We start from the raw sequence: 27077 nt of genomic DNA on the forward strand, positions 1-27077 counted from the left end.
CAGAATATAGCCTCCATTATCACGTAGTCTTGCTATTATTGTTATTTTTTTTTTTTTGAGGAAGGGCGTAATCCTTTAGCCCAAACCACGCTTCCTAGGCTTCCTAGGGATATGTAGTCCTTTTTTGTACAATACCTGTAGAGTCTCTTCAGACAGGAGGTATCTGAGTCCCAGTGCTGAGCTTGTGTTGCAAGGCTGATTGTGGGTAGGTTTTTAAAGCAGCTGAGTAAACTGGATCCCTTTTTCCTCTCTCCAGGCTGGATATTACTGAAGAATGATCCCGTTCAACCTCCTAGTGCCTCTACTGAATTATTCCTCTTTTAAATGGTTAATGAACCAATAATTTTTAAATCCTACCAAAAATAGTAAGAAAATATGCAAACACACTGTGATCAAACTCAAAAGTCATTGCCATTCATCATTAATAAAACTTGCCATTTCAACCAAATCCCAACATTCCCTAATAGGATATTCAGGGAACCTGCCTTAAATTGTGCTTATCTAAATCTTGGAGCTTTGAGCTAGGGGAGGAGAATGTATTAGACTAAATACAAACTTTAAGGGAGTCTCAGAACCTACTTAGTGAATCCTTCCCTCCAGGTAATGGCACTGCCCACCTCCTGCCCCTGCTACCACCATCACTGTATGAAGCTTTCAAGAGCCTGGTGCTTCCCAGGGCTACCAGCAGTCCTCTGTAGTCAGAGAGGTGAGGTCAGATGGTATCGGTTCCCTGTGAGATTTCAGGCACTAAAACCCTATGTGGGGGAGGGAGGGGTTACTCTTCCTCCAATGGGACTCAGGGACTTGACCTCCAGGAGTCAGGCCCCTGGTCAGAAGTGCCATCTCACCAGTGGTCTTCATTCTCCCTCATTCATGCTCCATCATCCTGTGTTCTGTTTAGTTGCAACAATCTCTTGCGACTAATATCACTCAAAGCATCTTGTAAATCCTAGGGCTTCCTGGAAGTTAGTTGCCAAAGTCATGCAAGCATCACTTGTCATTCTTGTGTTGGAGTTACAGAATTCTACATCTTATAAAACCTAACTGGCATTTTAAAAATACTGTAGCCGGACATGGTGGCTCATGCCTGTAATCCCAGCACTTTGGGAGGCCGAGGTGGGAGGATTGCTTGAGTCCAGGAATTTGAGACCTGCCTGGACCCCATAGTGAGACCTCATCTCTACCAAAAAGTAAAAATAAGCTAGATGTGGTGGCATGAGCCTGTGCTCAGGAGGCTGAAGCATGAGGATCGATTGAGCCTGCAAGGCCAAGGCTGCGGTGGGCTGTGATTGCACCACTGCCCTTCAGCTTGGGCAACAGAGCAAGACCCTGTCTCCCAAACAAAAAATACTGTCATAAAAGTACTTACACGAATCCTCTCTCAGGACCCTAAGGTTGCAGGTTAGTAGGTCTTCAAGGACAAATCTGTAAGTTTCTTATTTCTGTAGCACAGTGCAAGTAAAATTTCACTTTTTTAAACTATAGAGAGATCCCTTTCTGAATAGCCTACAGAACTGAAAGTGAGGGAACCATTGCCTCTCGCAGACAAAGAGGCGTTGGATATTAGGACTTCGGGGTTTGAGAGCTTCACGGGGCAGACAGTTGGTGGATGGTCTGGACACGAAGCGAGGAAGCCACTGCAATTGGTCGTACTGAAGGGGATGGATGGCAAAAGGATCCCCTGAGCAAGTCAGAAGTTACTCTCATCAGTCGTCCACGGCCACAACCTGAGGTACTCAGCTGAGTGGACAAGGCTGAAGAAGAGGCCTGCGGAACGCAGCGTTACCTGCTGGACGGGGCAGGGCAGGCAGGGCTATGCCCTGGAGCTCCTGACTGCAGAGACGCGTCCCCACACTCAAAAAGACTCAGCTCACTCAATGACAGAATGTAATTTACTTTATAGAATGTATAATCAACTTTGTTGAATAATTTGTTCTATTAAGGCTGTCTAAAGTATGTGATGTCTTCATCATAGCATGAAGTGTCGAGAATTCATAACTAGCCCAGTTTAGGAAAAAGCTGCTTAAAACTGGCTCTAAGAGAGTAATCATAAAATACCTTTGATAAAATTGCATTATGGAATTTTCATTGAGTATGTTTAAATTACTGGCTTGTCTGCTAATACATATCTGCTTCAAAATGAACATCTTTCATAAAATTGGCATCAATTTTAATGACGTTCCTGGTGTGGAACCTCAGATGTTCCCTATTGGAGATAATCCTTGGGTTATAAATTCTCCCCAACTATAAATCCTTTTATGTCTTTATCATAGATGGTGTTTGTCAACTTTTTTTGGTCATGCTTTCTCATTTTAAAATTCTTAGCCGAGAAGATTTTCTCAAACCTCATGGTTCTGCTGTGTGTGTTGGGGGTGGTGGTTAGTAGCTGTAGTAAATAGGTTTTTCCAATGGCGTCCTCTTACCCCCAGTTGCTGATCTAGAACAACTGTAAGCATATTCGTAGAACGCTAATCCCACAAGATTTTACACACAAAAATGATCCTGCCGCAGGTCCTGTATACCACTGGCTTGTAAAGCACATCAGCAAACTAAAGGACACAGGTCCTTCGGAACCTCTGAAGTGCTAGTATGTGCAGTTCCCAGACTTCCTTGACCGTGGAGCCGTTTACCTAAACACCTGTTAACCGTGGACCACACTTGGGCAAACAGTGCCTTAGAGTCTGGAATTGCTTCCATGATGACTTTGCTGTGCTCTGTTCCTACTTGTTTTCTGCCCTTATTTATATCACGTCACTACTAGAAGAAAAAGTACAGTAAGAACAAGTGTTTCTCAAAGTCTGTGATAAATGAAAATGCTGATGGAATGAAAGAACTGGAGAAAAGGGGAAGAAGGGTATATGGACAGCCACCGCCCTGGTCAGGGTCTCACAGCACCTGTATCTGCTGGGGGCACACAGGAGTTGCCTGGACAGAACCCACTGGCCCCGTTCTCAGAGCTTCACAGAGGCTTCATGACAGACTTGAGCCTCAGGCTGTGCCTAGGAAATGTGTAATCTTTAATGTAACAGTGGTTTTGGTGATTGTATCTGCAGTCTCCCATTTGAAGCCATTTACATTATTAATTATAGTGGCAGTCCCTGGACTCTGACTCGTGCAGTTGGCTGATGTCTTCTACGGAGCAATCCAGGCCAGAGAAGAAAACTCCAGCTTGACCAGAACAGAACTGTGAAGTCCGCTCTGTTCAGACCCCTCTGAGTGTCACCACAAGGAATCAGCCAAAGTTCTTTTTTTGAGGAGTCGTTCAAAGTGTCCTCCTGCACTGGACCCCATTGGCGCTTTTGCAGAGGAGACCGTGGTGTGTTTGGGTACTGGGGACAGCCACTCCTGGCTTTCTGTTTCCAAGCTTCTTTGCTAGTGCCTGGTGGCTAGGATCCTGACCGCGAGCCCCACCAGCAGTGTGGCTGACGCCGCCCCCAGAGCAGCCCCACGGCGGATGACCAGCTGTTTCACTGACAGTCTGCTGGCAGGAGCTGAAAGGGTGTGGGCCTCCTCTGGAGTCCTGAAGAGGTCCACGTGGCAATCAGACCTTGAATACGCTGTCAAGGTAATGCCAGGGGAACTCCCTGTAGCCACTGTGGAAGCAAACAGGAGCAAACTCAGCAGGTCAGGGGTCAGAGGGAGAGCTTTGGCCTTGGAATCAGAAAACCTAGATTAACCACCTGGCTGTGTTTGTTACACCTCACAAGGGACAATGCCTATACAATAGAAAAATACCTGCTTTATCTGCTTTGCAAGCAAGATCAGAGGAGGGGATATGCAGGAAAGCGTCTTAAACTGAATTTCACATGCAGATAAGGCTTACTACTGAGATCTGGTGAGGAGTGTTCTTGTCGGTGCTTGGCCCTGTGATGATCTGTGGCTTCAGAAGCACATGGGAAACACAATCGTGTCTTACTGTATTCTCTCATGACACCTGACACTCCCAGAGTTTTAGCTGCCTCACTACTGCCCTGATCAAGGATTAGCCCAGGATGGATGAGGTCACGGAGACATCATCTTCCTGAGCTTTGGGCCATTTGCACACACACCTGGCACTCAGGACCAGCCGTGGGGCAGAGCTGGGGCCATCACTTCATGACATGGACATTGGGCATAAACCAGAGAGATGCTTGTCTGCCTGAGGAGGTGGAGAGAGGTAGGTAGCAGGTGCCCCCCCAAAGCCGGTGAGTCAGCCGGGCTCCCCAGAGGTTAAAAGTTGGCTTTTCATCTTGAGCAGAATTCAGTGGGGGAGATCATGAGCTTTAGAGTCTGACGGGTTGATGCTCAGATCTTATGTCTGGCCTTTACAAGTTGTGGGATGAGGGAGGAAATACCTGAGTTCTTTCAGCCTCACTTCCTCATCTGAAAATGGGCATACATCTAGTTGCCTCTTAAGGCCAAAGACTTGACGTAGGGCCTGGTACTTGCATGCCTGCTAGACAATAAATGATGATGTTGTCTTCCTGGTGCTTAGGACATCATTTTCATAATGGAAGAAAAACAGCTTTGGCTTGTACAGTTTCCAGTTGCATGAGGCACAGAGGGCAGACAGGAGCAACATGCCACTGACATTTCTATGTGTACCAAAGTAGAAGCAGCCGTGACAGCATTACCTGAAGATAGGACTGCTTTCTCAGGCCCAGGTCTGGGTGCAGTGCTGTCTGCTCTCTGCTGCTGCTGCTGGCCTGAGTGTTTCTTCGCCTAAAGGAGAAAGAACTCGCTTGGGTCAACTGCCAGCTCAGCAGTTCACGCCTTCACCGCTGGCCTCGCATTCACTGTTTTTAAAGCATTGCAAGCTGAAGCAGCACATGTGCATGTATTCATAGTTGGTGGGGCTTTTAGAAAGTATCATTTTAAGGCTAGGCGTGGTGGCTCACACTTGTAATCCCAGCACTTTGGGAGGCCGAGGCGGTGGATCGCTTGAGCTCAGGAGTTCAAGGCCAGCCTGGGCAATATAGTGAAACCTGTCTCTACCAAAAATACTAAAAAAGTAGCTGTGTGTGGTGGCACATGTCTGTAGTCCTAGCTACTCAGGAGGCTGAGGCAGGAGAATGTCAGCCCTGAGAGGCAGAGGTTGCATTGAGCCAAGATCGCGCCACTACACTCCATCCTGGGCAACAGAGCGATACTCCATCTCAAATAAATACATGTATCATGTTAAATATCTGTTTATCCAGCATCTTAAGTGTCAGGATGACTTTTTCTGTGCACAGAGGCAGAACCACACTCTGATGATATTCAGGGTCTTTGAGAGAACACTGCTTCTGTGCTCTGCTTGCAGACTGAGTCGTGCCTTCGCTGTGCCTGAGATGCAAAGGCTGCCCTGCCCTGTTTAAAAAGGACATCAAAGAGGATGGTGGGCAGGGTGGTTTTATTACCCCTTCCAAAGTCAAGGCACACGCTCGGGGGTTCATCCGGGTTCAGACTGGTTTGAGTTCTTTGTGTGTGTTTGGTTTTCCACAGATGGGGCTGTCTAAGGAAGGTTTTTGGTTTTGTTTCTGTGTATAACCGCAGAGCGTGCTGCTTATCCTGGCCAACTACAGTGACAGGAGCCACTGTTGAGGCTCAGGTGGCCCCTCTGTAATCCCCCACAAAACACCTGCAGCTTATACCACACTGCCGCCAAGTTCTCGTGTGTTCTGGGCATTTCTGGCTGAGTAGTCACTCTACCTGCTGGGGTCAGGTGCAGGATGTGTCCTGTGGCCAGGGGCAGCCGACCCACTTACCTCCTCTGCGGCAAGCTTCCAGTCCAGCCGGGCAGTATAGGCAACAAAGGCAGCAGTTGCCAGGAAGACACAGGCCAGCATGCCCAGCCAGAGGCCTGGAGGAGACAAGTGATGATGGGAACAGTGTCCGACTGACCACCCAGGCCCCTCCCGACTTCCTCACACCACATACCCATGATTCTCATTCTGACCAGAAAGGTCAGAAGGATGCCCAGTGGTAGGCCGATGATGTAGTAGGTGATGGCATTCACAGCGGCACCAAAGGCCTGCTTCCCAGTTCCTCTTAGGACTCCGCCATAGACACACTAGGAGGGGAGACAGAAATGGGCAAGAGGGTCGTGATGATGTGACTTTAAGAGCAGGTGTCATGCAGCAGGCACTTTGCTAAGCCGTTCGCATGGCATTGCTTCACTGAGTTCTCATAGCACTGGATGGGCGCCCTTATCTCCCTTTCTTCGCCGAGGGTGGCTGTCCAAGACGAGTCGGATCACTTGTCCGTGTTACACAGAAGTAGTTGTGTTTTGAACACAACCCCACAGCACCCAGGCTTCACCACCATACCATATGGCCTCCCTAGAAAATAAAGGTAGAATTGGTGGCCAGCAACCAGTTGGTCCGGGAGACTGGACTACACATGGTATAGGGGTGGTGTGTTGGTTTCCTGTGGCTATGTAGCAAATTACTGCAAACGTAGTGGCTTAAAAATAACATAAATTTGGGCCAGGCACGGTGGCTCATGCCTGTAATCCCAGTACTTTAGGAGGCTGAGGAGGGCAGATCACTTGAGGTCAGGAGTTCAAGACCAGCCTGGCCAACATGGTGAAACCCCGTCTCTAAAAATACAAAAATTAGCCAGGCAAGGTGGCGCTGTAATCCCAGCTACTTGGGAGGCTGAGGCATGAGAATTGCTTGAACCTAGGATGTGCCACTGCACTCTAGCCTGGGGGACAGAGCGAGACTTGGTCACACACACACACACACGCAAATTTATTCTTTTACAGTTCTGGAGGTTAGAAGTTTGAATTGGGTCTCACTGTGCCAAAATCAAGAGCTGGTTCCTTACGAAGGCCCTAGCTGAGAATGTTTCTCTGCTTTTTCTAGCTTCTAGAATTCCTTCTGTATTCATTGGCTGGTGGCCCCACATCACTCCAGCCTCTGCTTCCAGCCTCACATCTCCTCTGATCCTCCTGCCTCCCTCTTCTAAGGACCCTTGTATTTACATTGGGCCCGCTTGGATGACCCCGGATAATCCCCCATCTCCAGATTCTTAATCGCACCTGCAAAGTCCCATTTGCCGTGAAACACTCACAGGTTCTGGGGATTACGATGTGGACTTTGAAACTTGGGGGCCATTATTTTGCCTAGCACGCATGGCAGACAGTGGTGGTTAGCTTATTCCATATGAGACAAGCAGCCCTCACAAACTGCAGTCTGTGATTATGTCTCATCTGGAAGACGAGAATTGCTTTGGGAAAAGTACTGTTTCTTTCATTAGCCTCATTTTCCCAACATGATTCCAGATCTTCTGAACTACAGGCACAGCTCATCCTCAGTCAGGATTATTGGCCAATAGATACTTGGTTATTTTTATTTTGTTCCCATGAGAGGTGCGGAGTATTTTGTGGTTGGTACATATTTGAACAAGAGGTAATGCACTGGCGTTAGGAGATGTATGCCTGTTGAACTTTGAAATACGGTATGTATATTTCTGGTTATTATATGTCATGGCGTGATCTTTTTTGGCTAAAGAAAGACTTCTCCCAAATTATGACTGATGTACCCTGGACCAGTGTTTCTCAAATGGGGATGGCAATTTCTGGGATGTTTTTGTTGTAACAACTGTGGGGGTGTGGTGGGGGGAAAGTATTACCGTATCTAGTGGGTAGAGACCAGGGATGCTGCTAAACCTCCTGCAATGCTCAGGGGACCCCCCCCCCCCACCTCCCCCAAACAAAGAATTATCTGGTCTAAAGTGCCAGTCGTGCTGAGGTTGAGAAACTCTGATTTATAGCACTGGGAATTGAAGTGGCAATTTCAGTGGCAGGAAGGGCCAGTGGCTTTGCTAGCCTGAGGTTGTGGGCCTGTTTGGGAGAAACCATCAACCAGTGGACTAGGCAGGGATTTAAGAGGGAGTTTGATGAGATAAAACAGCCAAGGGAGTGGGGAGGTACTGATAAGGTCTCTACATATCCCAAGCCGACCAGAGGCTGTGCATACAGCATAGCAGAGACCAAGCCTCCCACATGTTCCCGGACAGTGGAGCCTGCCCACACAGGTGAAGAGACCAAGAGTACTCAGAAGAAAGTAAAAGCCAGGACTCACTTGAAAAAGCTGGAACTCTGAACGTGTCTCTAGCCCACACATGGATCTGTCAGCAGAGAATGGAAGCCTTGCTAGCTATCAGAGGTGTTGAGCACAATCTCTGACCAGTAATTGGCTTGAACACTAACCTCTGCAGACATTTTTAAGCCTAGAAAGACAGAACATTTTAAACTAGAGAGCTAGACTTAAAAATAAGAACAAGGGGAAAAAAACTGAGCAAGAAAGATCAGCAGCTGCATATTGTAGAGGAGACGGGAGTCACAGAATTAGTCTGTGCAAGTTACTTAACCAACACAATGACATTCCTTGGGTGTGAATCCCACATGCAGCATTCTCCAGGATAGGCCTGTGGTAGGCCACAAAACAAGTCTCAATAAACTAAAACAAATTTTTTTTTTTTTTTTTTTTTTTTGAGACGGAGTCTCGCTCTGTCGCCCAGGCTGGAGTGCAGTGGCGCGATCTCGGCTCACTGCAAGCTCCGCCTCCCGGGTTCACGCCATTCTCCTGCCTCAGCCTCCCGAGTAGCTGGGACTACAGGCGCCCACAACCGCGCCCGGCTAATTTTTTTGTATTTTTAGTAGAGACGGGGTTTCACCGTGGTCTCGATCTCCTGACCTTGTGATCCGCCCGCCTCGGCCTCCCAAAGTGCTGATATTACAGGCGTGAGCCACCGCGCCCGGCCAACAAATTTTTTTAAGAGATGGAGTCTTGCTATGTTACCCTGGCTGGTCTTGAACTCCTAGGCTCAAGCAATGCTCTCATCTCAGGCTCCTGAGTACCTGGGACTACAGGCACGTGCCATCGTGCCTAGCAAATTTTGAAAGACTGAATTCATACAAAGTATGTTCTCTGGCCACAACAGAATTAAATTGGAGATGCTGACCAGAAATAAAACCCCAAATATTTGGAAATTAAATGCACTTCTAAACCATAAGTCAAAGAATAAATCACAAGAGAAATTTAAAAATATTTTGAACTTGAAAATTTTGAGGAACATCAAAATTTATTAGATGCAACTAAGGCAATGCTTAGAGGGAAATGTACAGCTTCAAATGCCTGTATCAGAAAAGGAAAAAGGTCTCAGATCAATGACCAATATTCTACCCTAAGAAGCTAGTAAAGAAGAACAAACTATACCTAAATAAAGTCAAAGGATAAGAATATAAAAGATTAGTGTGGGCCAGGCATGGTGGCTCACACCTGTAATCCCAGCACTTTGGGAGGCCAAGGCAGAAGGATTGCTTGAGGCCAGGAGTTAAGAGACCAACTTGGGCAATATAGCAATACCGTGTCTCTTTTAAAAAAAAAAAAAAAATTAAAAGTTAAAAAATAAATAGATAAAAGATTAGCGTGAAATCATTGAAATAAACAGCAGAAGACTAAAAGATGCATCTATTTAAAAAACTACTTTTCAAGACAGTGTAAGATATAAATAGAAACAACAAAGTTAAGAAACAGTGGGAGATGAAGTTAAAGTTTTTATTAATTTTATCTGCTTGTTTTTGCAATCAGTATTTAGTTGTCATTAGTTTAAAAATAATGGATTATTAGCCGGGCACAGTGGCTCAGGTCTATAATCCCAGCACTTTGGGAGGCCAAAGCTGGTGGCTCACCTGAGGTCAGGAGTTCAAGACCAGCTTGGCCAACATGGTGAAACCCCGTCTCTACTAATAATACAAAAATTAGCCAGGCGTGGTGGCGAGCACCTGTAATCCCAACTACTCGGGAGGCTGAGGCAGGAGAATCGCTTGAACCCGTGAGGCTGAGGTTGCAGTGAGCCGAGATCACACCATTGCACTCCAGCCTGGGCTATGAGAGCGAGACCCTGTCTCAAATAAATAATATTGCGAGCCTCATGGTAACCTCAAAAACCTACAAAAGATACACAAAAAATAAAAAGTATACCACCAGAGAAAACCACCTTCACAAAAAGGAAGACAGGAAGGAAGGAAGAGAAGACCACCAAACCAGAAAATAAATAACAAAATGGCAGGACTAAGTCCTAACTTATCAATAATAACATTGAATGTAAATGAACTAAACTCTCTAGTTAAAAGACATAGAATGGCTCAGTGGATAAAAAACAAAACCCAATGATCTGTTGCCTACAAGAAGCACACTTCACCTACAAAGACACACATGGACTGAAAATAAAGAAATGGAAAAAGATACTGCATACAAATTGAAACCAGAAGTGATCAGGAGTAGCTTATACTTAGACAAAACAGACTTCAAGACAAAAACTATAAAAAGGGACAAGATCATTAGATAATGATAAAGGGGTCAATTCAGCAAGAGATTATAACATTTATGAATATATATGTACCCAACACTGGAGCACCCAGATATATAAAGCAGATATTATTAGAACTAAAGAGAGAGATATATTTCAATAGAATAATAGCTAGAGATTTCAACATCCCACTTGCAGCACTGGACAGATCATCCAGACAGAAAGTCAACAAAGAAACATTGGACCTAATCTGCCCTATAGACCACATAGACCTAATAGATATTTACAAAAGATTTCATTCAAGTGCTGCAGATACACATTCTTCTCCTCAGCATATGGATCATTCTCAAGGACAGACCACATTTGAGTCACAAAACAAGTCTTAAAAATTTCAGAAAAAATTGAAATCATATCAGGTATTTTCTCTGACCACAGTGAAATAAAACTAGAAATCAGTAACGAGGAACTTTGGAAACTATACAAAAACATGGAAATTAATATGTTCCTGAATGATCAGTGGGTCAATGAAGAAATTAAGGAAATTTTTAAAATTTCTTGAAACAAATCATAATGGAAACAACATATCAAAACCTATGTGATACAATGAAAGCAGTACTAAGAGAGTTTATAGGAATAAGCACCTACATCAAAAAGTGGAAAAACATCAAATAAATAACCTAATGATGCATCTTAAAGAACTAGAAAAGCAAGAGCAAACCAAACCCAAAATTAGCAGAAGAAAAGAAAGAATAAAGGTCAGAGCAGAAATAAGTTAAATTGAAACAAACAGATCAAAAAAATACAAAAGATCAATGAAATGAAAAGTTGTTGTTTTGAAAAAATAGGCAAACCTTTAGCCAAAGGAAAAAAAAAAGATCAAAAAAAAATAAAATCAGAAGGGAAAAAGGAGACATAACTAATACCAAGAAATGCAAAGGATCATTAAAGACTACTATGAGCAACTATATACTTATACATTGGAAAACCTAGAAGAAATGGATAAATTTCTAAACACATACAACCTACCAAAATGCTACCATGAACAAATCTGAAACCTGAACAGACCAATAACAAATAATGAGATTGAAGCTGTAATGATAAGTCTCCTATCGCTTCTCAGCCTTTTGGCTAAGATCAAGTGTAATAGTAAGTCTCCTAGCAAAAAAAAGCCCAGGACCCAATGACGTCACTGCTGAATTTTACTAAACATAGGACCAATACCAGTCCTATTCAAATACAGGAGGGAGGACTATTTCCAAACTCATTCTATAATGAGGCCAGTATTCATACCAAAACCAGACAAAAACACATCAAAAAAAGAAAACTACAGTATCCCTGATAAACATTGATATAAAAATCCTCAACAAAAATACTAGCCTACCAAATCCATCATGACCAAGTGGGATTTATCTCTGGGATATAAGGATGGTTCATCATATGCAAACCAATCAATATGACACATCATAACAAGAGAATGAAGGACAAAAACCATATGATCATTTCAATTGCTGAAAAGCATTTGATGAAATTCAACATCACTTCATGGTAAGAAACAAACAAACAAAAAACCCTCAAAAAAACTGGGTATAGGAGGAATATTAACACAATAAAAGCCTTATACAACAGACCCACAGCTAGTATCGTACCAAACGGGAAAATTGGAAACCTTTCCTCCTAAGATCTGGAACAGGACAAGGATACTCACTTTCACCACTATTATTCAAAATAGTACTGGAAGTCCTAGCTAGAGAAATAAAGTGCCTCCAGATTTAAAAGGAAATCCAATTATCCTTGTTTGCAGGTGATACCGTCTTTTTTTTTTTTTTTTTTTTTTTTTTTTTAGAGATGGAGTCTCACTCTGTTGCCCAACCTGGAGGGTTCAGGCACTTCTCCTCTGTCTCAGCCTCCCAAGTAGCTGGGATTGCAGGCCTGCACCACAAAGCCCAGCTAATTTTTGTATCTTTTTAGTAGAAACGGGGTTTCACCATGTTGGCTGGGCTAATCTTGAACTCCTGACTTCAAATGATCTTCCCACCTCAGCCTCCCCAAAATGTTGGGATTACAGGCATGAGTCACTGTGCCCAGCTGGTGATATCACCTTTTAATGTATTTATTTTAAGAGACAGGGTCTCGCTATGTCATCCAGGCTGGAGTGCAGTGGTGCATTCACAGCTCACTGCAGCAGCCTTGACCTCTTGAGCTCAAGCAATCGTCCCACCTTAGCCTCTCAAGTAGTTAGGACTACAGGCATGCACCACCACACCTGGTCACTTTTTTATTTTAGTAGAGATGTACCACCATTCCTGGCTAACTTAAAAATCTTTTTGGAGAGACAGGGTCTCACTATGTTGCCCAGGCTGGTCTCAAACTCCTGGCCTCAAGCAGTCCTCTTGCTTCAGCCTCCCAAAATGCTGGGATTACAGTTGTGAGCTACCATGTCTGGCCCAGATGATAGGATCTTATATTTGGAAAAACCTGAAGACCTCCACCAAACAACTATTAGAACTGGTAAGTCCAATAGTTACAGTATACCAAATCAACATACAAAAGTAAGTGGCATTTCTATATGCCAACAGTGAACGGTCTGAAAAATCAAGAAAGTATTCTCATTTACAATAGCTACAAGTAAAATACTGAGGAACAAACTTAACCAAAGAAATGAAAGATGGCCAGGCACAGTGGCGGCTTATGCCTGTAATCCTAGCACTTTGGGAGTCCAAGGTGAGTGGATCTCTTGAGGTTAGGAGTTCAAGACCAGCCTGGGCAATATGGCAAAACCCTGTCGCTACACAATACACAAAAATTAGCTGGGTGTGGTGGCGTGCATCCGTAGTCCCAGCTACTTGGGAGGCTGAAGTGAGAGGATCACCTGAGCCCAGGAGGTCAAGGCTGCAGTAAGCCGTGATCATGGCACTGCACTCCAGCCTGAGTGACAGAGTGAGACCTTGTCTCAAAAAAAAAAAAAAGAAAGAAAGAAAAATGAATAATCCCTGCAATGAAAACTATGAAACATTGATGCAATAAATTGAAGAGAACATACAAAAAATGGATATTCTATGTTCATGGATTGGAATAATTAATATTGTTAAAATGTTCATACTACCCAAAGCATTCTACAGATTCAATGTAGTCCGTATTAAGATACCAGTGACATTCCTCACAGAAATAGAAAAAATAATCCTAAAATGTACATGGAACCACAAAAGACCTCAAATAGTTAAAGCCATCCTGAGCAAAAAGAACAAAACTCCCAGCACTTTGGGAGGCCAAGGCGGGCGGATCACGAAGTCAGGAGATCGAGACCATCCTGGCTAACAGGGTGAAACCCTGTCTCTACTAAAAAAAAAAAAAAAAAAAAGCCAGGCGCCTGGCGGCCTGTGGTGCCGGGTGCCTGTAGTCCCAGATACTGAGGAGGCTGAGGCAGGAGAATGGCATGAGCCTGGGAGGCAGAGCTTGCAGTGAGCCGAGATCACACCACTGCACTCCAGCCTGGGTGACAGAGCAAGACTCCATCTCAAAAAAAAAAAAAAATGGAAGAATCACATTACCTAACTTTAATTTATACTACAGAGCTGTAGTAACCAAAACAGCATAGTACTAGCATAAAAACAGACACATAGACTAATGGAATGAAATAGAAAACCCAGAAGTAAATCCATGCATCTACAGTGAACTCATTTTTGACAAAGGTGCCAAGAGCATACGTGGGGGAAAGGACAGTCTCTTCAATAAATAGTGCCAGGAAAACTGGATATTCATATGTAGAAGAATGAAGCTAGACCCCTATCTCTCACCATATACAAAAATCAATTCAAAATGGACTAAAGACTTGAACTGAAGACCTCAAACCATGAAACTACTAGAAGAACAACTTTGGGAAAACTCTCCAGGAAATTGATCTGGGCAAAGATTTCTTGAATAATACCCTCAAAGCACAGGCAGCCAAGGCAAAAATGGACAAATGAGATTACATCAAGGTAGAAAGCTTCTGTACAGCAAAGGAAACAATCAACAAAGTGAAGAGACAGCCCACAGAACGGGAGAAGATATTTTTTCATACTATCAATCTGATGAGAGATTAATAGCCAGAATATATAAGGAGCTCAAACAACTCTATAGAAAAAAATCTCATCCAATTTAAAAATGGACAGAAATAGAAAAAATAATCCCAAAATGTATAAGATCTGAATAGACATTTCTCAAAAGAAGACATGCAAATGGCAAACAGATATGTGAAAATGTGCCCAACATCACTGATCATTAGAGAAATGCACATCAAAACTACAATGAGAGATCATCTCACCCCGGTTAAAATGGCTTCTATTCAAAAGGCAAGCAATAATGGATGCTAGGGAGGACATGAAGAAGTGGGAGCCCGTTGGTCAGGCGCGGTGGCTCATGCCTGTAATCCCAGCACTTTGGGAGGCCCAGGTGGGCGGATCACCTGAGGTCAGGAGTTGGAGACCAGCCTGACCAACATGGAGAAACCCCATCTCTACTAAAAAAAAATACAAAATTAGCCGGGCATGGTAGCGCATGCCTATAATCCCAGCTACTTGGGAAGGCTGAGGCAGGAGAATCGCTTAGAACCTGGGAGGCGGAGGTTGCAGTGAGCCGAGATCGTGCCATGGTACTCCAGCCTGGGTGACAAGAGCGAAACTCCATCTCAAAAAAAAAAAGGGAACCCTTGTACATTGTTTGTGGGAATGTAAATTAGTACAGCCACTGTGGAGAACAGTATGGAAGTTGCTCACAAAACTAAGAACTACCACGTGATCCAGCAATCCTACTGCTAGGTAGATACTCAAAAGAAAGAAAATTAGTGTAGCGAAGAGATACCTGCACCCCTATGTTTATTGCACTATTCACAATAGCCAAGATTTGGAAGCAACCTAAGTATCCATGAACAGATGAATGAAGAAAATGTGGCACGTATATACAATGGAGTACTATTCAGCCATAGAAAGGAATGGGATCCTGTCATTTGCAACAACATGCAGGGACCTGGAGGAAATTATGTTAGGTGAAATAAGCCAGGCACAGAAAGCCAGACTTTGTACGTTCTCACTCATTTGTAGGAGACATAAATTAAAACAATTGAACTCATGGAGATAGTGAATAGAATGATGGTTACTGGAGGCTGGGATGGACAGTGGGAGAGGGAATGGGGATGGCTAATGGGTACAAATATATAGTTAGATAGAATGAATAAGATCTAGTATTTGACAGCACAACAGGGTAATTATAGGCAACAATAATTTATTATACATTTTAAAATAAAAGTATAATTGGATTGATTGTAGCATAAAGAAATGATTAATTCTTGAGGTAATGAAAACCCCATTTATCCTGATTATTAGGCATTGCATGCCTTATCAAAATATCTCATGTATCCCATAAATATATACATCTAATATGTACCTATTAAGATAAAGAAATAACCAGAGAAAATTAATAAAAACAAAACTTAGTTCTTTCTTAAGATCCATAAAATTGGCCAGGCACAGTGGCTTACGCCTGTAATCCCAGCACTTTGAGAGGCCCAGGTGGGCAGATCATAAGGTCAGGAGTTCGAGACCAGCCTGGCCAACATGGTGAAACACCATCTCTACCACAAATATAAAAATTAGCTGGGCATGGTGGCGGGCGCCTGTAGTCCCAGCTACTCAGGGCTGACGCAGGAGAATCACTTGAACCCAGGAGGCAGAGGTTGCAGTGAACTGAGATTGTGCCACTACACTCTAGCCCAGGCAACAGAGCGAGACTCCATCTCAAAAAAAAAAAAAAAAAAAAAAAAAACAGAAAAAGAAAAGATCCGTAAAATTGACCCACACTTACCAAGGATCTGAGCTTGGTAAAATAAAACCAAAAAATAAAGAGCGTTAGACATAGATTACCAAAATCAGAAATGAAAATGAGAGCATCACTGCTGACCATAAAGAAGAAAATTAAAGGAAATATGAAGAGCAACTTCCTGCAAAAGAATTAGACAATTAGGGTCAAGCGAATAAATTCCTAGAAAGGCACAAATTACTAAAACTAACTTAACAAGAAATGGAAAATCTAAATAGACCTATACCAAGTAAATAGATTGAATTTATAATTTAAACTCTTCCGACAAAAGCCCAAGCCCACGTGACTTTACCGATGAATTGTATTCAATATTTAAATAAGAAATAATGCCAATTCTTCACAAACTCTTTTAGAAAGTACCAGAGGAGAGAATACTTCCAAACTTACTCTGTAAAGTCAATGTTACCCTTATACAAAAACCAGTTCAAGATAACAGGGAAAAAATAAAAATTACAAGTATTCCTCATGAACACAGACTCAGAATTTTTAACAAAATATTAGCAAATCAAATTTAGTAATATACAGAAAATATATACACCATGATCAAGAGAGGTTTATCTGGGCCGGGCGCGGCGGCTCAAGCCTCTAATCCCAGCAATTTGGGAGGCTGAGGCAGGCGGATCACGAAGTCAGGAGATTGAGACTGACCTGGCCAACATGGTGAAACCCCACCTCTACTAAAAATACAAAAATTAGCCGGGCGTGGTGGTGCGCGCCTGTAATCCCAGCTACTCAGGAGGACGAGGCAGGAGAATTGCTTGAACCCGGGAGGCAGAGATTGCAGTGAGCCAAGATTGCGCCAGTGCACTCCAGCCTGGCAACAGAGTGAGACTCCATCTCAAAAAAAAAAAAAAAAAGAGGTTTATCCCAGAAATGCAAATGCAATGTATAACACCTGAAAATCAATTAATGCGGCCGGGCGCGGTGGCTCAAGCCTGTAATCCCAGCACTCTTGGAGGCCGAGGCGGGCGGATCACGAGGTCAGGAGATCGAGACCATCCTGGCTAACACGGTGAAACCCCGTCTCTACTAAAAAAAATACAAAAAACTAGCCGGGCGAGGTGGCCGGCGCCTGTAGTCCCAGCTATTCGGGAGGCTGAGGCAGGAGAATGGCGTAAACCCGGGAGGCGGAGCTTGCAGTGAGCTGAGATCCGGCCACTGCACTCCAGCCCGGGCGACAGAGCGAGACTCTGTCTCAAAAAAAAAAAAAAAAAAAAAAGAAAATCAATTAATGCAAAACACCATATTAATAAAGAACAATTAATGCAAAACACCATATTAATAAAGAACAAAACTACGTGATTATTTCAATAGAAGCAGAAAAAGCATTCCACAAAATCTAGCACCCAATCATGAGATGTCTCAACAAACTAGGAATAGAAGGGATCTTTCTCAACCTGAAAAAGGGCATTTAGGAAAATCCTACAGATAACATTTAACACAGAAAGACTGAATACTTTGAATACTTTCCCCTTAATAGTGGAATCAAGGCACAGATGTATGCTCTTTACACTTCAATTCAACATTGTACTGGAGAGCTGGGCACAGTGGCTTACACCTGTAATCCCAGCACTTTGGGAGGCCGAGGAGGTCTGGAGTTGGAGGTCAGGAGTTCAAGACAACCCTGGGCAACATGATGAAACCCCGTCTCTACTAAAAAATAATAATAAATAAATAAATAAATAAAAATTAGCCAGGCACGGAAGTGCGTGCCTGTAGTTCCAGCTACTTGGGAGGCTGAGGCAGGAGACTCGCTTGAACTTGGGAGGCAGAGGTTGCAGTGAGCTGAGATCCCACCATTGCACTCCAGCCTGGGCGACAGAGCGAGACTCCGCCTCAGAACAAAACAAAACAACATTGTACTGGAGGTTTTCCCCAATTTGGAAAGCAAAGGTAAAACTGTCTATTCACAGATGACATGATCCTACATGTAGAAAATCTTAAGGAGCTCAGACACACAATATATTAGAACAAGGTCACAGGATAAAGGATCAATAATCAAAAAATCAATTTTTTAAAATAAATATGAAATCAAGAAAACAATTTCATTCACAGTAGCATCCAAAGAATAAAATTCTTTGGGATAAATTTAACATAAGAAGTATAAGATTTGTCCGTTGAAGATTATGAAACATTGCTGAGATAAAGAAGTTCTTTTTCTTTTTTTTTTGAGATGGAGTCTCGCTGTGTCGCCCAGGCTGGAGTGCAGTGGCTCAATCTTAGCTCACTGCAAGCTCCGCCTCCCAGGTTCACGCCATTCTCCTGCCTCAGCCTCCCGAGTAGCTGGGACTACAGGCGCTCGCCACCTCGCCTGGCTAGGTTTTTTGTATTTTTTTAGTAGAGACGGGGTTTCACCATGTTAGCCAGGATGGTCTCGATCTCCTGACCTCGTGATCCGCCTGTCTCGGCCTCCCAAAGTACTGGGATTACAGGCTTGAGCCACCGCGCCCGGCCTGGAAGTTCTATTTTAAATAGAGACATTCTGTGCCAATGAATCCATTGGAGGCCTCAATATTTTTTAAGATGACACTTCTCTCCAAATTGATCTATAGATTCAACACAATTCTTTTCAAAATCCTAGCATGCTTTTTAGTAGGAATTGATAAGCTGATTCTAAAATACATACAAAAAAGCAAAGGACCTAGAAGAGTCAAAGCAGTTTGGGGACAGAAAAGAACAGTTGGTATATCAATAGTACCTGATTACAAAACTCCCTATAAAGCTACAGTAATTAAGACTGTCACAATAGCATAGCATAGACATAAATGAATGGAACGGAATTGTGAATTCAGAAGTAAAACACTACATTTATGGTCAGTTGATTTTCAACTGTGTTTCCAAGAAAATTTACTGGAGAAATGAGTCTTTCATGTGCTAACAAATGGTGCCAGGACAATTGGATATCCATATGTAAAAACTGAATTTAAACCCTTACCTCATACACAAAAATGAACGAAAAATGGATCATAGGCTAGGTGCGGTGGCTCACACCTGTAATCCCAGCACTCTGGGAGGCCAAGGCGGGTGGATCATGAGGTCAGGAGTTTGAAACCAGCCTGGCCAACATGGTGAAACCCCATCTCTACTAAAAATACAAAAATTAGCCAGGCGAGGTGGCACACACCTGTAGTCCCAGCTACTCAGGAGGCTGAGGCAGAAGAATCGCTTGAACCCGGGAGGCAGAGGTTGCAGTGAGCCGAGATTGTGCCACTGCACTCCAGCCTGGGCAAAAGAATGAGACTCCATCTCAAAAAAAAAAAAAAAAAAAAAAAAAAGGATCATAAACCTAAGTGTAAGAAAGACTTAAAACTTTTGAAATGAAACAGAGGAGAAAATCTTTGTGACCTTAAGTTAGGCAGAGTTCTTATATATAAAATAGCAAAAGCATGAGCCATAAAAGAAATTAAGGAATTGGACTACATTAAAAGTGAAAACTTTTGCAGCTCAAAAGATACCATTAAGAAAATGATTCAGTTAGGCAGGGCGCGGTGGCTCACGCCTGTAATCCCAGCACTTTGGGAGGCCGAGACGGGCGGATCACGAGGTCAGGAGATTGAGACCATCCTGGCTAACACAGTGAAACCCCGTCTCTACTAAAAATACAAAAAATTAGCTGGGCGCAGGGCACAGTGGCGGGTGCCTGTAGTCCCAGCTACTCAGGAGGCTGAGGCAGGAGAATGGCGTGAACCCGGGAGGCGAAGCTTGCAGTGGTCGAGATCGTGCCACTGCACCCCAGCCTGGCGACAGAGTGAGACTCCATCTCAAAAAAAAAAAAAGAAAAAAGAAAATGATTCAGTTAGGAAGAAAAAGTTCAAGAGACCTATTGTACAACATGATAACTATTGTATACTTGAAAATTGCTAAGAGTATATTTTAAGTGTTCCCACCACAAGAAAATTAGAATTACGTAAGGTAATGTGTATGTTAATTAGCTTGATTTAGCCATTTCACAATGTCTAAACATAGTGAAATGTTTACTTATATACAAACATAGTGGCTGGGCGCATTGGCTCACGCCTGTAATCCCAGCACTTTGGGAGCCCAAGGTGGGAGAATGGCTTGAGCCCAGGAGTTCTGTAGTGAGCTAATGATGATGCCACTGCACTCCAGCCTGGGCAAGAGAGTGAGACCTGTCTTAAAACAAAACAAAAAAAAAAAGAAAAAAATGTATACCATAAATATATTTATCTGTGAATTTAAAAAATAAAATTTAATTTAAAAAGACAAGCCACAGTCTGGGTTTGCAAATCATAAAGCTTGATAAAGGACTTGTATCTAGAATATATAAAGAACTCTTATAACTAATAATAAATGTTGCCGGGCGCAGTGGCTCACACCTGTAATCCCTGCACTTTGGGAGGCCGAGGCGGGCGGATCACGAGGTCAGGAGATCGAGACCATCCTGGCTAACACAGTGAAACCCCGTCTCTACTAAAATACAAAAAATTAGCCGAGCACGGTGGCGGGCACCTGTAGTCCCAGCTACTCGGGAGGCTGAGGCAGGAGAATGGCGCGAACCCGGGAGGCGGAGCTTGCAGTGAGCCGAGATGGTGCCACTGCACTCCAGCCTGGGCGACAGAGTGAAGACTCTGCCTCAAAAAAAAAAAAAAAATGTTATGGATTGAATTGTGCCTCCCACAAAAGATACTGAAATTCCTTTTTCTTTTTTTTTTTTGAGATGGAGTTTCGCTCTTGTCACCCAGGCTGGTGTACAGTGATACGACCTTGGCTCACTGCAACCTCCACCTCCCGGGCTCAAGCAATTTTCCTGCCTCAGTCTCCTGAGTAGCTGGGATTATAGGTGTGTGCCATCATGCCTAGCTAATTTTTGTATTATTGGTAGAGATGGGTTTCACCACGTTGGCCAGGCTGGTCTTGAACTCCTGACCTCAGGTGATCTGCCCACCTCAGTCTCCCTAAGTGCTGGGATTACAGGTGTAAGCCACTGTGTCTGGCCAAAAGATGTTGAAATTCTAACTCTCAGTGCCTATGAATGTTATCTTATCTGGAAATAAAGCCTTTGCTGATGATCAAGTTAAGATGAAGTCATTAAGACCCTAATCCCATATGACTGCTGTCCTTATTAAAAGAGGGAATTTGGGCCTGGTATGGTGGCTCACACCTGTCATCCCAGCACTTTGGGAGGCCGAGGTGGGCAGATCATGAGGTCAGGAGATCAAGACCATCCTGGCCAACATGGTGAAACCGCGTCTCTACTAAAATACAAAAAAAAAAATTATCCAGGTGTACTGGTGTGCACCTGTCGTCCCAGCTACTTGAGAGACTGAGGCAGAAGAATTGCTTGAACCCGGGAGGTGGAGGTTGCAGTGAGGCCAGATCGCAGTACTGCACTCCAGCCTGGCAACACAGCAAGACTCCGTCTCAAAAAAAAAAAAAAAAGAGGGAATTTGGACAGAGACAGACATGGAAGGAACACGAAGAGACAGGGGAAAGACGACCATCTACAATCCAAAAAACCCCTGAGGCTGCCAGAGCTAGAAGAGAGGCCCAGAACAGATCCTCCCTTAGCGACTTCAAAGGAAGTATAGGTATGACTCTGCTGACACCTTGATTTAGGATATCTGGTCTCCAGAACTGTAAGACAGTAAATTTCTCTTATGTAAGCCATCCAATTTTTGGTACTTTGTTATGGGAATGCTAGTGTCTTAGTCCATTTTGTGTTGCTGTAACATAATACCATAGACTGGGTAATTTATAATGAACAGAAATTTTTTTGGCTCATGGTTCTGGAGGCTGGGAAGTCCTAGCTCAAGGGACAACATCTGGTGAGCACCTTCTTGCTGTATCATCCCAAGGCCAGAAGGGTAAAAGAGCACACAAGAAAGAGGGGAAGGGGGCCAGACTCATCCTTTTGTCAGGAACCCACTCTTGAAATAATTAACCCACTCTTAAGATAATGACTAATCCATCTCTTAAAGGGCCCACCTTGACAGGGCACACTTTGGGAGACTGAGGCAGGAGGGTTTCTTGAGGCCAGCAGTTCAAGACCAGCCTGGGCAACATCATAAGACCTTGTCTCAAAAAAAAAAAAAAAAAAAAAAAAGCGACCAAAAAAAGTTCTCTCTCTCAACACTGTTACATGAACATATGAACTTCGGGGGACACATTCAAACCAAAGCACTTAGCAAGCGAATACAACCAGCTACCAAATATTATATTTTCACATTTTTAAAATTTGTTTTCTTTTATTTATTTTGTATATTGAGACAGGGTCTTGCTCTGTCACCCAGCCCAGAGTGTAGTGGTGCAGTCATAGCTCATTGCAGCCTTGAACTTCTGGGCACAAGCCATCCTCCCACCTCAGCCTCCCTAGCAGCTGGGACTGCAGATATGCACCACTATGCCCAGCTTTTTTTTTTTTTTTTTAATGTTTTGTAGAGATGGTATCTTGCCATGTCATCAAGGCTGGTCTTAACCTTCTGGGCTCAAGCCAACCTCTTTATTTAGCCTCCCAAAGTGCTGGTTTTATAGACTTGAGTCATCACCTGGCTTATTTACTTTTTAAATGGGCGAAAGACTGAAATAGAAATTTCACTGAAGGCTACATATGAATGAATAGTAAGCACACAAAAAGGGGCGCATCATTAGAGAAATGCACACTGAGACCACAGTGACATAATAGCATATACCTGCGGGGATGGCTGCAACAAGAAAGGAAAAGCCATCCCAGCAGCTTGTTTTGTAGATATTGACAAGCTGATTCTAAAGCTTATGTGGAAAGGGAAAAAAACTCAAAACACAACATTTACAAAGAAAAGCGATGTTGGAGGAGTGATACTATCCAATTTCAAGAATTACTATAAAGCTACAGTAATTAACACAGCATAGTAAAGTTGGCCACACTGTCTTGTCTGTTGCATTATAGTCAACCCTAATGTCTATTAAATGGCTATTGTGTTTCAGACGCTTTCATACATGTTAGCTCAGTTACTTCTTGTATCAATACTTTTTAAAATTATTATTATTTTTTTGAGACAGATGCTCTGTCATCCAAGCTGGAGTACAGTGGCGCAATCTTGGCTCATTGCAACCGCCACCTCCCAGGTTCAAGCGATTCTCATGCCTCAGCCACTGGAGTAGCTAGGATTACAGGCCTGCCACCAAGCCCAGCCAATTTTTGTATTTTTTGTAGAGACAGGGTTTCACCATGTTGGCCAGGCTGGTCTCGAACTCCTGACCTCAAGTGATCTGCCTGCCTCGGTCTCCCAAAGTCCTGGGATTACAGGCATGAGCCACTGCACCCAGCCTTGTATCAATACTTTATGTCAGGGCTGATTTAAAGAAATTCTTTTAATTGTGATAAAATACACATAAAATGTGCTATCTTAGCTGTTTTTAAGTGTACAGCTCAGCAGTGTTAAGTATACAGCCAGCCTTCCATACCCACACGTTCTGCATCCATGGATTCAACCAGCCATGGATCAAAAATATTTGAAAAACAATAATACAATAATTTAAAAAAAACAGCATAGCAACTGTTTACATAGCTTTTACATTGTATTAGGTATTATAAGTAATCCAGAGATGATTTAAACTCATAGGAAGATGGGCATAGGTGATATGCAAATTCTGTGCCATTTTATATCAGGAACTTGAGCATCAGTGGATTTTGGTACCTTGTGGGGTCCTGGAACCAATTGCCCAAGGATACCTAGGAATGACTGTATTGGTGAAAGAATAGACAGAAAGATCAGTGGAATGGAAGAGAGAGCCCAGAAACAGACTCATACAAATACAGTCAACTGATTTTGACAAAAGAGCAAAGGCAACTGGAGAAAGCCTAGTTTTTTCAAGAAATGGTACTAGAACAACTGGACATCCACATACAAAATAATGAATTTAGATATCCTGTTTTACAAAAGTTAAAACCACAGACCTAAAAGCAACATGCAAAACCATGAAACTCCTACAAAATAATAGAAAGTTTAGGTGAATTTGGGTTACACAGTGACTTTTAAAAAATTTTTATTTTACTTCATTGTTAGAGGTGCAGGTCTCACTCTGTTGCCCAGGCTGGAGTGCAGTGGTACAATCATAGCTGACTATAACCTTGAACTCTTGGGCTCAAGCAATTCTCCTGCCTCAGCCTCCCAAGTAGTGAAGACTATAGATGTGCGCCAACCACCACCCCCCGCCCTCCAGCTAATTTTTAAAAACTTTTGTAGAGATAAGGTCTCCCTATGTTGCTCAAGCTGGTCTTGAACTTCTGGCCTCAAGCAGTCCTCCACCCACAACCTCCCAAAGTGCTGAGATTACAGGCATGAGCCACCACCCAGCCTGACTTTTTAGATACAATACCAAAAGCATGATCATGAAAGAAAAAACTGTTAAGTTGAACTTCGTTAAAATTAAGAACTTCTGGCTGGGCACGTGGTGGCTCACGCCTGTAATCCCAGCACTTTGGGAGGCCGAGACGGGTGGATCACAAAGTCAGGAGATCGAGACCATCCTGTCTAACACGGTGAAACCCCGTCTCTACTAAAAATACAAAAAAATTAGCCGGGCATGGTGGTGGGCGCCTATAGTCCCAGCTACTCAGGAGGCTGAGGCAGGAGAATGGCGTGAACCTGGGAGGCGGAGCTTGCAGTGAGCTGAGATCCGGCCACTGCACTCCAGCCTGGGCAACAGAGCGAGACTCCATCTCAAAACAAACAAAAAAAAAGAACTACTGCTCTGCAAAAGATGATGGTAAGAGAATGAAAAGCCATGGGCTGGAAAATAATATCTGCAAAGCACATATCCAATAAAGAACTGATATCCAAAACATGCAAAAAAAAAAAAATCCCCTCAAATCTCAACAATAAGAAAACAACCCAATTTAAAAATGGGCAAAAGATCTAGGCAGACACCTCTTCAGAGAAGACCTATACAGTTGACAAATAAGCATATGAAAAGATGCTTAACATCTTACATCACTGGGGAATAGCACATGAAAACAGTGAGATTCGGCCAGGTGCGGTGGCTCACGCCTGTCATCCCAGCACTTTGGAAGGCCAAGGTGGGTGGATCACTTAAGCCCAGGAGTTTGAGAGCAGCCTGGCCAACATGGTAAAACCCCATCTCTACTAAAAGTACAAAAAAAAAATAGCCGAGTGTGGTGGCGCGTGCCTGTAGTCCGAGCTACTTGACAGGCTGAGGCACAAGAATTGCTTAAACCCGGGAGGCAGAGGGTGCAGTGAGCTAAGATCATACCACTGTACTCCAGCCTGGATGACAGAGCAAGACTCTGTCTTCAAAATGAAGAAACAAAAATACAGCTGCCACTATACCCATCAGAGTGACTAAAATCCCAACACTAACAACATGAAATGCTAGTGAGGATGTGGAATGCCAGGGATTCTCAAACAGCACTGGTGGGAATGCAAAATGGTACAGCTACTTTGGAAAGCAACTTGGCACTTTCTTAGAAAGCTTCCATAGTCTTACCATGCTATCTAACAATCATGTTCCCAGATACTTACTCAAATGAGTTGAAAACATGGCTACACAAAAACCTGCACGTGAATGTTTATAGTAGCTTTATTGATAAATTGCGAAAACTTGGAGCAAACTAAGATGTCTTTCAATCAGTGGGTGGATACACAAACCGTGGTACATCCCTACAATGGGGTATGATTCAGTGATAAAAAGAAATAAGCTATCAAGCCACAAAAGACATGGAGGAACCTTAAATGAGCATTGCTATGTGAAACAAGCCAGTCTGGAAAGGCCACATACTACATGATTCCAACTCAGTGACATTCTGGCAAAGGCCAAACTATAGAGACAGTTAAAAATAGTGGTTGCCGGGGGTTCCAGAAGGGGGTGGGGAGAGGCTAAGGGATGAACAGGTTGTGCACAGGGACTTGTTAGGGCAGTGAAACTGCTCTGTGTGATGCCGTGACAGTAGATATATGTCACACATTTGTCAAAACCCGTAAGATGCACCCTAATACCAAGAATTGGCAAGGAAGTAAGGAAACTGAAATCCTCGTATATTGCTGGTGGGGATGTAAAATTGTACAACCACTTTAGAAAACAGATCGATAGTTTCTCTCCCCTCCTCTCCCCTCCCCTCCTCTCCCCTCCCCTCCTCTCCCCTCTCCTTTTGTAACAGGGTCTTTCTCTTTCACCCAGGCTGGAGTGCAGTGGCATGATCACAGCTCGCTGCAGCCTGGACCACCTGGACTCAAGTAATCCTCCTACCTCAGCCTCCTGACTAGCGGGGACCACAGGTGTGCACTACCATGCCCAGCTAAGTTTTAAATTTTTTGTAGAGATGGGGTCTCCCTCTGTTGCCCAGGCTGGTCTCAAACTCCTTGGTTGAAGTGATCCTCCCACCTCAGCCTCCCCAAAGTGCTGGGATTAGCAGCACTGGTATGCTGGCATGAGCTACCACACCCAGCTTGGCCGGGCGCGGTGACTCAAGCCTGTAATCCCAGCACTTTGGGAGGCCGAGACGGGCGGATCACAAGGTCAGGAGATCGAGACCATCCTGGCTAACACAGTGAAACCCCGTCTCTACTAAAAATACAAAAACCTAGCCGGGCGAGGTGGCGGGCGTCTGTAGTCCCAGCTACTTGGGAGGCTGAGGCAGGAGAATGGCGTGAACCCGGGAGGTGGAGCTTGCAGTGAGCTGAGATCCGGCCACTGCACTCCAGGCTGGGCGACAAAGCGAGACTCCGTCTCAACAACAACAACAACAACAAAAAAAGCTAAAAATAAAATTATCATTTGACCCAATAGTCCAACTCCCAGGACTCTACTAAAAGAAATGGAAACAAATCCACACAAAGACTTCCACGTGAACATTCTAAACAGCATTATTGATGATAGCAAAAACGAGAAACAACGCAAATGTCCATCCGCTGATGAACTGAATGGATAAACACAGGCGGTATTTCCATACAATGGAACTACTCAGTTTAATAAAAGGAATGAAG

At 43.6% G+C, this 27077-nt stretch overlaps 2 protein-coding genes across 7 annotated transcripts in view; one reads left to right on the forward strand and one right to left on the reverse strand.

Annotated features, from left to right (window-relative positions):
* Positions 1 to 2270, forward strand: part of LOC105493337 (aldehyde dehydrogenase 3 family member A2) — a 58893-nt gene extending 56623 nt beyond the window's left edge. For all 4 annotated transcript variants that reach the window (XM_011760906.3, XM_011760905.3, XM_011760907.3 and 1 more), the window contains one exon: positions 257 to 2270. Coding sequence is in view for 1 of the 4 variants with exons in the window: in XM_011760905.3 (XP_011759207.1) it covers positions 257 to 271 (15 nt within the window). In the remaining 3 variants the exon portion in view is untranslated. The remainder of the gene's footprint in view (positions 1 to 256) is intronic.
* LOC105493339 (solute carrier family 47 member 2) overlaps positions 36 to 27077 on the reverse strand; it is a 43789-nt gene continuing 16747 nt past the window's right edge. For all 3 annotated transcript variants that reach the window (XM_011760910.3, XM_024796421.2, XM_071082502.1), the window contains 4 exons: positions 5899 to 6031; positions 5727 to 5821; positions 4614 to 4701; positions 36 to 3593 (listed from right to left, as the gene is read on the reverse strand). In XM_011760910.3, coding sequence (XP_011759212.2) covers positions 3373 to 3593; positions 4614 to 4701; positions 5727 to 5821; positions 5899 to 6031 — 537 coding nt within the window. In that variant the 3' untranslated portion in view covers positions 36 to 3372. The remainder of the gene's footprint in view (positions 3594 to 4613; positions 4702 to 5726; positions 5822 to 5898; positions 6032 to 27077) is intronic.

Source organism: Macaca nemestrina, chromosome 17 (assembly GCF_043159975.1).
Source record: "Macaca nemestrina isolate mMacNem1 chromosome 17, mMacNem.hap1, whole genome shotgun sequence".
NCBI lineage: Eukaryota > Metazoa > Chordata > Mammalia > Primates > Cercopithecidae > Macaca > Macaca nemestrina.